The sequence below is a fragment of the Carcharodon carcharias genome, chromosome 5, assembly GCF_017639515.1.
Source record: "Carcharodon carcharias isolate sCarCar2 chromosome 5, sCarCar2.pri, whole genome shotgun sequence".
NCBI lineage: Eukaryota > Metazoa > Chordata > Chondrichthyes > Lamniformes > Lamnidae > Carcharodon > Carcharodon carcharias.
In genome coordinates, this window is record NC_054471.1 from 59544821 (window position 1) to 59557256 (window position 12436).

At 43.5% G+C, this 12436-nt stretch overlaps 1 protein-coding gene across 5 annotated transcripts in view; it reads right to left on the reverse strand.

The window, feature by feature from the left end:
- The window catches only part of cep162 (centrosomal protein 162), a 137491-nt gene that overhangs the window by 40507 nt on the left and 84548 nt on the right, over positions 1-12436 (reverse strand). For all 5 annotated transcript variants that reach the window (XM_041188619.1, XM_041188618.1, XM_041188616.1 and 2 more), the window contains 4 exons: positions 11515-11627; positions 8283-8397; positions 1146-1272; positions 92-255 (listed from right to left, as the gene is read on the reverse strand). In XM_041188619.1, the coding sequence (XP_041044553.1) occupies positions 92-255; positions 1146-1272; positions 8283-8397; positions 11515-11627 (519 nt within the window). The remainder of the gene's footprint in view (positions 1-91; positions 256-1145; positions 1273-8282; positions 8398-11514; positions 11628-12436) is intronic.

Genomic DNA, 12436 nt, shown 5'->3' on the forward strand with positions numbered 1-12436 from the left:
GAGAAAAAGCTCAAGAAATTCTAAGCTTGTTTATCAGTATTTATCTGAAATATATGAAGTTGCACTTTGTTCTGCTAAGTATGTTCTGTACCTGCTCCTTCAGCTTCTCAATTTCTACATTTGCTGCTTTAAGCCGTGATGTATCCTTATCCAACATCTCCTGATTTTCAGCATACCACTGTAATCTCTTGTTGAGACGGTGGATTTCTTGCTTGTGCTGTTCTTCCATTATCTTCATCTCAAACTCTTTATCACCTAGATTAAATACTTTTTTTAAACCAGGAATATGACTTGTGATTAAAAAATGCACGACAATTTCAGATAGGGAAAGGCATTCTACCCATCTTAATTCTTCCAGCCACATATTTAAGTTTCCCTATTGCAGTAACTAAATGTTTCTTCAATCAATTCAGGATTTTCATCTTCATTATTCTATCTGGTTCATTTCACATTTTGATTTCTGCCCCTACACCATTTTCCCTATCTTCAAGATCCTCTGTACAACCCACTTCACTAAGTTTTAAGTCACCTCTCCCAAAACTCCCATCTTTAGCTCAGCATTCATTTTTTAAATTATATCTCTGTGAAGTGCCTTGAGATTTTTTTTGTGAAGGGCAATGTATAAAGTAAAATAGGTATTGTTAAATGGGTGGATGCAAGTTTCAGACAGACTAATGGAATTGTTCAGTTTACACTTAAGTCAGCTCATGAACATAGCTCCTAGTTGGAGATTTGAAGGCCGCAGAGAGCATACTAGTGGCGAGAGATAATCACCTACAAGTAAACTTTAAAAGATTTAAGGGAAGCAGTAGAAGGAAGAGAGAATTTCAAAATGTACTGACGGAAAATAAAGCCAGAGTTTCTTTAAAATGGGCAGCCAGTCTGTAACGTCTTCTATCCAAAACACTACTATGCTATGGTAGTCTCAAAATGTGTTTATATTATGTGAAACTGTGTTCTAAAACTACTAATTTCACAAAATATGCTCAAATCAATTAACTTGCAAGTCTACTGATGGTTTTCTGTCTTCTAATAATATATGTATCCATTATTTAGCTTTGAAAATACATTAAACCCAACAAGAACAACCCAAGAGATTCTACTTGATCTAAATTGCCTTGAAGAGATTAATCTGTATAACTTACCTGAAGTATAACTAAGTTGTGCTTTAGCCATGTTACACTCTTTCTTCGTCTTTTCCAGATCCACCACTAATGCTTGGTTCTCTTGTTTTAGTTTTTTAATCTCTTCTGTTTGTTTGCTCGCTTCTTTCTGAAAGTGAAGGGTTGAATAAACTGAATAGAAGACAGGTAGAACCTTAAACTCCTGCTCAGAAAGCCTGCTTGAAAATCAGTTGCTAGCCAAGGCTGATTAGGACACAATTCGTGGAAGCATGCTGCTTCATGCTGGATAATATGAAAAAGTAACAGAACTGACAGTCCTGTAAAACAAAATAACTTTCCAATGACACATTACTGACAGCTAAGAAGATCTCTGTAGTACAGACTATCCTGCATACCTTTTTAGAGAAGGTGCACAATGCTGTGAGGTAGCAACCTGATTCTAACCAAGGGAATGTAACACAAACTCAGAAAGTACAACAGTTTATCAATGTTTCAAAGTCAACTTTCAGAAATTCTAAAATGGGAAACTGATGTAAATTCTTATTCATTATATAACAAAATGAGGAGCTGAGTGGAGCTAAAAGCCAGTGAGAGAAAGCGAGAATTCACAGAAACTGAGTGAGGCTCTCTCTATTAAATAGTCTGTAGGTTTAGAGCCATGTTTAGAAAAAAAAATCAAGGTTTCACATCACAGGGAAGTCGGAAGTTGATAGGCTAATGAGTACTGCTGCTTAGGGACTGAGTCTAAACAACTGGCAGATTAAAAACAATAAAAAAATTAAGTATTAATAGTAAATAGCAAATGTACAGCTGGTGAGTATTCTCTTTTATTTTTAAGTAAGGTTTATTACTACTAGTAAGATGTGTTAAGTATTAGTAAGATTTATCAGTAAGTTTTATTAGTTGTTGTAAGGTTTATTAATATTGATAAAGTTTACTGGCAGCAGCAAGGTTAACTAATAAATAGAGAAATGACCTTGAGAATGTACACCCTGTGCTATGTGGGAACTCCAGAATGCTTCCTGTGGGCTGGACAACCATTTGTGCAGTAAGTGTTGTCAGGAGCAGCAGCTGGAGCTCCAGATTTCAGAACTTGAGCAGTAGTTGCTGTTACTGCAGTACATTTGGAAGGTTGAGTGCTTCATAGATAGCACATTTATAGATGTGGTCACCCAAACAGCTTAAGGGTATACAAAGAGAGAGGGAATGGGTGACCACCAGACAGTCAAAAACAAACAGGCAGTTAGTGCAGGAATCCCCTGAGTGCATCCCAATTTCCAACCATTGTTAAGTGTGATGGTTCATCTGGGAAGTGCAGTGAGAACCAAGTACATGTCACCATGGGTGGCTCAGCTGTACAATGGCATACAAAGAAGACTGGAAGAGCAATTGTGATAGTTGATTCAATAGTTAGGGGAATAGTTAGGGTTTTTCTGCAACCACACATGAATCTAGGATGGTGTACTGCCTCCCTAGTGCCAGGGTCAAGGATGTCACTGAGTGGCTGCAAAGCATTCTGAGGGGAGAGATTGAACAGCCAGCAGTCGTGGTCCTGCAGTCAGAATTTAGGGTGTTAGGTAGGAAATAAGCAAGAAAGGACTGATGGGGGAAATGCTGTTAATATGGTGTACATAGACTTCCAAAAAGGCATTTGATACAGAGCAGCACGACAGACTTGTGAGCAAAGTTATAGCTCACAGAATAAAAGGGATAGTTGAACCTATATATGAAATTGGCTGAGTGACTGGAAACAGTGTAGTGGTTAATGAATGCTTTGCAGGCTGCAGGAAGGTTTGAGCTGGAGTTCCCCAGGGTGAGCACTGGAACTCTTGCTTTTCCTGGTATATGTCAATAACCTGGACCTTGGTGTACAGAGCACAATTTCAAAATCTGCGGATGATATGAAATTTGGAAGCATTGTGAACTGGTGTATAACATGCAAAGAACAGAGACAAGTTGGAGGAATGGGTAGACACGTGGCAGATAAAGTTCAATGCAGAGAAATGTGATGCGATTCATTTTGTAGTTAGAATATGCAGAGATATGCAGGAATCATCCCAGAATTGCAGTAAGTGCGTTAGCGGACGTGAAAAACTACATTTTACCCACCAGCCACAATGGTAAAGCGCTTGCTGCAAATCTGGGATGATTCCAACCATGGCCTCAAAAGCCAAGAAGCGTGCAGTTCCCCCGATTCAATGATGCATACCTGGAATGCCTTTTGGATGCAGTGGAATTCTGCCACGATGTCCTCTACCCCAGCTCTGGCCGCAGGAGGCCCATCAGTCTCACCACTCCCGCTTAGGAAGCGGTGATAACGATGGTCAGCGCCGACGTTGCACACAGGTCAGCCATATTATGTAGCAAAAGGATGAATAACTCATCCATACTGCCAGGGTGAGTCAACCATCTCATCACTCTCAACTCACCCACCCACAAGCCCATCACACATTCACTGGCACCTCACTCACTACCAGCTCAAGGGACATCACCATTCACTCTCTCACATGCCCTCACATCTTCATCTGGCCTCATCTCTGGAGATCGCCTCCTCATCCCGTCCATGGCTCCACTCAGCACACACGCATGCCTGGCTTCCTTCTCATTTGGCCTCATATGTGCCTTGCTCATACTCTCTCCACCTGTCTTTACGCAGGACAAGGTCGTGCACTATCAACGGGAGAGGTCCCAGACCGGGGGATGGGATGCCAGGTATCAAGGTCCTCACGCGTTGGAGCTGGCTGGGCCATTCCTGAGATGATGATGAGGGCGGCGGCAAGCATCCATGTCAGGATCCTGCACCAGGTCATTCCCCAGTCACAGTTGTGTGTGTAATTCAGCTGCCAAGCATTAATAATCTCCACTTTCTCTCCTAGGCACATCTGTCACGTCACCCTTAGGCAACCTTGACCCTGACCCCAGCGTTGAGAGCACCTTGGATGAGGACCCTGAGGACAGCATCGTTGAAGACCTGTCACAGCACTCACCCACACCCTCCACCAGTGCAGTAACACACAACTCGGTGGGACCTAGATCACAATCTAATGAGCACAGCACACAATCTGTTCCACAGCAGGCAGAGGCAGGGACATCTGAGGTTGCCGGCACTGGAAGGGCTGCTGGAGGAAAGAAGTCTGCTGAGTCTGAGTCAGGTGATGAGCTCTTAACTCAGTCCTCAATCAGTTGTGGGAATGGCAAAGACAAAGACAATCATGGGAACATCAGGAAGGGATGTCTGGTGCACTCCTCAGATTGCTAGGGACGATGGAGGACTCTGTCTGCCTTAAGTCCGAGGTGTTTGTGCTGTTATGCTGACGCGCCGAGGTCAACACTGGCAGGATGGCAGCCGCTAAAGATACCTTGGTGCTGGACATCAGTCCTGCACTGCTAAGCAGGCTGAACTCCATCGCTGATGCCACAGTTGGCCTCCAACAGTGTCAACACAAGAGGGATGTGGGGCAACTCGATCTCACTCCAGCTTCCCCATCCCCCCATCACAAGAGTTGGCCAATAGCCGGCGCACGGAAAAGAAGCCTGCCCTGCAGTGGGAGGAAATTCTGCCCAACCACCCCAGAACTGAATAGTGAGAGCTGCTGGGACTGCAAGCAGGTCCACAGAGAAGGCAGCCATGGCATCTGCACCCAGGTAAGTCAGGGGTCTTGGATGGGGCGGGTTTAGGCATCGTATGGAGGGTGGCAGGGGATGGAAGGGCCCATTTTGGAAGCTGGGTAGGGTGAGAACAAAAGGGGGTGGGGGGGTAACAGGGGTCCCAATGCGCAAAGGGCACTCCCCCAAATGCTATGCCCCCCACTTCCATCCCACCTTTAAAAAATGTTTTTAAAAAATGGCCTGCCCACTCCCGCCCACGTCAACCGTAATATGGCATGGGCAGCATTTTATGCAGGTTAATTGGCTTGTTGTCCAGCTCAATTGACCTTTAATTACTTATTTAAATATGGCTGCCAATATCAGTGCCCTCCCACCTACCATGTTATGGAAGGCAGTTCAGGAGTGGGAGGAAAGGGGTGGGCTTGCCACTGCTCGTATTTTATGTGACCCCCCCTTCCAAAAACACACCTAGCAGGTGGGGGATGTAAAATCCAGCCCTTTATATCATTAATGATCATATTCCCAGCCTTCAGAGGTTCCTGGCAGAGTTACACAAGCCGAAATGAAGTACATCTTCCTGGCAAACAGTGAATGTGGAGCCCACGTGTGGGATACAGTCCAGAGTTGTGACTTAGACTCCCAAATATTGGCTCCCACAGGCACTTTTCAACTTATTTCTGAGGAGGATCCTGCCCCCTTAGTCCTATTCCAACCACCCTCAGGGAAGAAACCAGCATCTGTAACCAATTTTCTGGTCTTTCTACTATGGTTTATGTCCTAAAGTGTTCCTACTGGCTCAGGTGCACTCCGTTAGAATAACAAAGGAATCTTACCTTGACCCTGCGAACTTTGGTGGCGCATCTCTACATTTATGCTGGTATGCGCCAACCCTGTGGCTATCAGGGGCTGATATAACAATGGCCTTTTCAAAGGTTCCGTCCATCAATTTTCACACCACTCCTCCTGGTGGGGGTCAAGGTGGCAGTAAGCTGACCAGAGCCGACCAGGCTTCCCTTTCCCCAGCCACAGATTCCAGCTCCTCCTGGGGGATTCCCAGGCGTTTGGGCTGGCTTTTGTGAAGTCGGGCGGGCTTTTGTGAAATCGGACGAATCTACAGTTAGGCAGGCGAGTCTATTGTCGGGCAGACAAGTTTATAGCCAGGCAGGCATGTCTATAGCTGGGCGGGCAAGTCTATAGTCAGGAAGGAGATCTACAGTCAGTCAAGCAAGTCTATGGACTGGTGGTTCAGCTTAAAGAGGGGCAGGTGAATCTGAAGTCGGAGGGGCGAGAGAAGTAACCCCTCCAACATGTCCTGGGTCATCCTCGAGGTCTCCGCCCAGTGGGCCTTGCTTGGTACAGTTTGAGCGGGAGCCTACCAGAAACCATCCTTTTCAGATGCCTGAACCACCTCAACTGGCCCCTCTCAATCCGGAGGAGCAGTGACTCTACTCCGAGGCTCTCCTGGATTGCCGGAGTCCTCACGCTGTCCCAGAGAGTACACCCAGTAACCTGTGGAGAAATCTCATTTCCGCCGCTTGAAATCTTATCCTTTCAGTTATTAACCACAGTTCATGACCATAGGCGAGGATGGGGACATACAGCTTTGTCCTAAAACTCAGCTCTTGTTTCACCACCATGGACCTGTAAAGCGCCAGCGGAACTTCACCGCACCGATCTGCTGGTCAATCTCATGCTCCCCCCTGCCATCACTCGCAAACATGATCCTGAGACACTTGAACTCCACCACTAAGGGAAGCCGTTTCCCCCTTCAACTGGAAAGAGCAACCCACTCTTCTCAGGGAGAGAGGCATGACCTCAGATCTGGAGGTGCTGATCCACATCTCAACCACTCGGCAGTGAAACGTTTGCGTGCGTGCTGAAGATTACAGTTGGATTAGGCAAGAAGCACAACATCATCTGCAAACAGCAGAAATGACATCCTTAATCCCCAAACTAGATACTCTCCATACCTCGGCTGCGCCTTGATATCCTGTCCATGAAAATTATGAAGGAGTGGAAACAGGACGCGCACTTGGCAAAGTCCAACGTCCACCTTGAACGAATTCGATTTAATGCCGAGAGTGCAGACACAACTCTTGCTGCGCGAATAGAGGGACCTATAGCATGCAGAAGCAGCACCTCATATTCCCACAGCATCTCCCACAAAATATCCCGAGGAATGCAGTCATATGCCTTTTCCAGGTCGATAAAACAGCAGTAGACAAGATTAGCAAACCCCCACGAAGCCTCAAATTTCCGTGAGAGGGCAAAGCACTGGTCCACTGTTCCACGGCCAGGGCAGAATCCGCACTGTTCCTCCTGAATCTGAGGTTCGACTAACGGACAACGTCTCCTCTCCAGGTATCCTCACCTTTCCCCTTGTGAACGTTGAAGTCCCCCAGGAAAGCTACAGAGTCGGTAGATGGTACCCTATCGAGCACCATCTAAGAAAGCCAACTACTGTGAGCTGATGTTTAGCGCATAAACGCAAACAAGAGTCGAAGTTTTCCTCTCTGACACCTTAGGCCTCATTGAGATGACCCTCTCATCCACTGGGGGCAAACCGGGGGCTTGAGAGTATCCCCACACCCTCCTGGGGCCTCTCATGGAGGGGACCACCCTAGATTGAGAAGTTTGATTCCAGAGCCAACAACATGGCCAGAATTTTCACCTCGTCGGGCAGGCACGGTTGGGAAGTCAATCGCCACCTGAGATCAGGACCGGATCATGATTTCATGCTGGGTGGACCAATTAAGGCCCACCCAGTGTGAAATGCGTGCTGCTGCGCTCTGCGCTGCCTTTGTGTGGGGGTTGGGGGAGGGGTGCTGGTGAGGTGGGCAAGCAGGGAATTTCGCGCATGCGTGCAAGTGCGTACAGGAAAAGCTACCTGAGGCACAGAGCTGCCTCAGGGAGATGAAGATATAAAAAAATAAAAATAAAGCATTTTAAGATGTCAAAAAACATGTCCTCTCATGTGACTCCGAGCAGGGACATGATAGAAATTTGTATGAAAATGTTTTATTTTTTTTTAATGACGGATCTAAACCTCATCCTGCCCGTGGATGAGGTTTCGCAAAAAATGCAAAGGCCTTTTGGCCTTTTTGCCTGCCCACCAACCACAAGGTTGGACGGGCAACGAAATAAAATCAATTAGATTGTTAATGGCCTTAATAGACCTTTTAATTGTTGGCGGGCAAGCTGCCGACTCCCACACGCGCCCGAAATATCGCGTAAGTGCGCGATGACGTCGGGATGCTTGCTCGCGCATCATTTTACGCTCATTCAGGTCAGGCACGCACGCACCCGACGAGGTAAAAATTCTGGGCCATGTGTGGAGGTGAGACCAACTATATCTAGTCAGTACCTCTTCACCTCCTCCACCAGGTCTGACTCCCTTCCCAGTGAGGTCCCAAGAGCCAGTTTCTTTTCAAATGTTGTGACGTAGAAATTACAAAGTTAATAACATATCGCATCATGCTTTTTGTACATTACAAACAAAACTTTACTTATCTGTGGAAATGTGCATCATCTTTTGAGACAAGTACTTACCTGTGTTAATCTCAACTGTGAAAGCAGGTCAGTTATTGTCTGATTTTTAATTTGCTCAGACAACTGCGCATCACTGACTGATGCTTGCTTCATGTTATTCTTGTTCGACTGCTCCCTAATGAGGAAAATGGCAAAAAATTACACTTTTGTTTTCAAACGCAGTCTTAGAAATTAAAGAGAGACTTGCTCCTTAGGATATGTTTTAAATACAGTTAAAGCTAGGCACTCTTGGCTAAAACTGCCAATTTGTTCACACATATGCAGTGACTGTTTTAAATTTAACAATATATTTCAGGTATCGTAGAAATGGATAGAATCAGCCAATAATGCTTTGTCTTCCTTCAAGGTGTCAGCCTTGCCTCAGTTGCAACACTCTCACCTCTCAGTCAGAATATCATAGGTTCAAACCCCACTCATATAAATCAGGCTGACACTACAGTGTAGTGCCGAGGAAGTGCTATATTTTGGATAGGAGGTTAAATCAAATTTGTTCTCTCAGGTGAATGCAAAAGATCCCAAGGCACTATTTGAAGAACAACAGGGAAGTTGACCAACATTTACCCTTCAACCAACATAACTAAAACAGATTATCTGCTGACTTATTTTGTAGCTAGTTTGTGGGACTGTGTCATGCATAAATTGGCTGCCATGTTTCGCTACCTTATGAAAGTGACTGTGCTTCAAAAGTACTCAATTGGCTACGAAGTGCTTTGGTACATCCTGAGGTCATGAAAGGCACTATATAAATGAAAAGAAAGAAAGGCTTTTACTTATATAGTACCTTTCACGATCACAGGGCATTCTAATCAAGTACTTTCAAAGCGTAGTCACTATTGTAATGCAGGAAGTGTAGCAGCTAATTTGCAGACACCAAGTTCCCACAAATAGCAATGTGATAATGACCAGAAAATGTTTTTGTGACATTGATTGAGCGACAGGAAACAAAGGGTAATGGTCAATAGATGTTTTTGCTGTATGTTGCATACATTAAATGATTTAGATATAAATGTGGGAGGCATGATTGGGAAATCTGCAGGTAGCACAAAAATTGGCTGTGTAGTTGATAGTGAAGAGGATAGCTGTTGTCTCCAGAATTATATCAATGGTTTGGTTGAGAGGGCAGAAAAGTGGCAAATGGAATTCAATCCAGAAAAGTGTGAGGTAATGCATTTGGGGAAGGCAAACTATGCAAGGGAATACTCAATAAACGGTAGGACATTGAGAGAGGTTGAGGAAGCGAGAGACCTTGGAGTGCATGTCCACAGGTCCCTGAAGGTGGCACAACATGTGGACAATGTGGTAAAGAAAGCATATGGGATGCTTTCCTTTATTGGACAAGATATTGAATACTAATGCAGGATTGTAATGATGGAACTGTAGTGCCATGCGATCTCTTGTGTCCACCTGAAAGGGCAGCTGAGGCCTTAATTTAATGTCTCATCTGAAAGATAGCACCATTGATACAAGTTTCAGCTTTGATTTTTGTGCTCAAGTCATGGAGGGGAATTGAACCCACAACCTTCTGATTCAGAGGTGACAGTGCTACCAAATGAGCCATGGCTGAAATCTGCAAAGCAAAAGCAAGTTCTTTCTTTCACACTGTAAGCCTGGTGATTTTATAGTTGACTAGCAAATCCCTCAATGGCAAGTTGTGAAAATGAATTCAATAAATGTGATAAATTGTGGACTAGAACAAGAGGATGCCCCAGAAAGCTATCTGTCTATCATAATGCCATTCATGGAAGGGAACCTGCCATCTCTAATTGGTTGAGCCTAGAAGACCCCACTCCACGCTATGTACTTGACTCTTGGTGCCCTTGGGGCAACAGGGACTTGGTAATAAATACCACCCTGCCAGTGTTGTTATATTCTAAGAACCAAAAATAACTCAGGGACTGAAATTTGTCCCGGACAATAGTGCAAAACAGGATACATCAGCCTGGTTGTCCGTTATACCTAATGCCTGATATTCAGTTCCATTGCAGAAGCGAATATCATGTGCTGCATATAACAGGCTGCGAATCAGACATCACCTGTGCCAACACCCGAGGTGAATATCTACTCTTCAATGTTTTAAAAAACGTGAGCAAACAGAAGTGACACAATACTGTTGAGTTCAATAGACTCTATTAATACAGAACATCTCAAAAATCTCAAAGAATTTAAACCAAATTTAGGAAAAATTATCAAAAAATTGGTGGCTCAGTCACCTGATAATTTAAGGAAAGCCAATATATCAGCCAATCACAGTTTCTGTAAAACCAACCAACAATGAACCTATGCATTGAGTTGTTGCATGAACCTCAAAATGCTGTAGCAGTGGATTAACCATAAAAGGGTAGGATAGTATAGTGATTAAGTTACTGAATTAATAATCCAGAGAATGAAAGTTCAACTTCCATCATGAAAATTTTAATTCAGTTTTAAAAAAATCTGGGAAAGAAAAGCAGTCATCAGTAAGAGGTCATGGAGCTGTCAGTAACAGTTTATTTGTTACAAAATCCAAATTGGTTTCCTGGTTTCTTTTAAGGATTAAGCCTGTTTTTCTTGCTGGCATGGATAATACATGACCCCAGTCCCAATTTAATATGGTTGAACCAAATGCCTTCTGAAGTAGCCAAGCATGTCGGTCAGTTTTATCGAACCAGGGAAAATAGGGACAAAGAACGCCTTAACAAGTCACATCACAAGATTCAATTAATGAATGACAATGATATATACATATAAGACATAGCAGCATATCAGATTCATATTTTATTATCTTTTATCCTTGTTAATATGGCAGATATGCCTTTGTATCATTTTCCCTTTCTAAAACTTGTAAAATGCCAAACAGAAAATATGGCAGTCTATATTTTAAAAGTCTTTTGTTCTTTAAGAAAAATGCACATATATTCTAACTGCAATTTTAACCGGAACAAAAAGCCATTATGGGAAGTGAAAGTGCACAGAATGATCAGCTATCAAATGCATCATAATAGAAACACGTAGCAATATAAGTATAATGCACATCTCAAAGAAGTGAGGTGAGGGCAGCTTGCAACAGCTTTCAGGAGCAATTATGTGCCTTTCAAAGGGTTCCACTGCAAGGATGCAAGTGTTTTTTTGGGCAGTATAATATTTAAAAAGTATCTGGTTTTATTGCTTTTATTGCTTTATTTAAAGTCATTTAGGAATTGAAAGCATTAATGCAAACATGAACTTTTAGAAACAGCATACTTAAAAGCCTTACTTTAGTCGGTGCATTTCAGCCATTAAGTGTTGTGTTTCTGTGAACATTTTCTCTTCATTTCTTTTATTAAGGGCCTGAAGTTCTTTCACTTGCCTGTAAAGTCTTTCATTTTCCTGAAATAATACATGTTCTTAAGTGTACTAATAGAAGACCTTCCTGTTACATCAAATAAAATGCAGCTTATAATCCCAAAAATACTTTTGAACATAAGTGTGCTGGACCTAAAAATAAAACACTGCTTTCCAGTTAACCGCGGGATCTTATGGTTCTGCCGCATGTCAATGTGCTTCTGGCTGGGGCGCCGCCTCGCCGGTTGCAGGTCCCGTCCATGACGGGGCTGGAAAATCCCGGCCAACATTTCGAATATTAGCTAAAAACATGGCTTATATTTATATAGCATTTTGCATAACACTGGACATCTCAAAATGCTTTACAGCCAACGATGCACTTTTTGAAGTGTAATCACTTATGTAATGTAAGAAATGCAGCAGCCAATATGCGCACAGCAAAATCCCACAAACAGCAATGTGATAATGATCAGATAATCTTTTTTTATGTTGATCAAGGGTTATTTATTGACCAGGACTCTGGGGATAACTACCCTGCTCTTCTTCCAAATAGTACCATGGAATCTTTTACATCTACCTGAGAAGGTAAATGGGGCCTCGGTTTAACATCTCAACTGAAAGATGCCAACTCCAACCTTAATTTTTGTGCTCAAGTTCTGGACTGGGACTTGAACCCGCACTTTGTGATTCAGAGGTGAGGTTCCAAGTGAGCCATGGCTATTAAGAGAAAACGAGTACATACTTAAGTCAAAAATAAAAATAATGCTTTTGTCAGGGGCAAGAAAGGAACAAAAGGGTGATAGGGATGTGTGATAGGGGCAACGGCAGGAATGTGAAAAGAGATGTTGATGCAA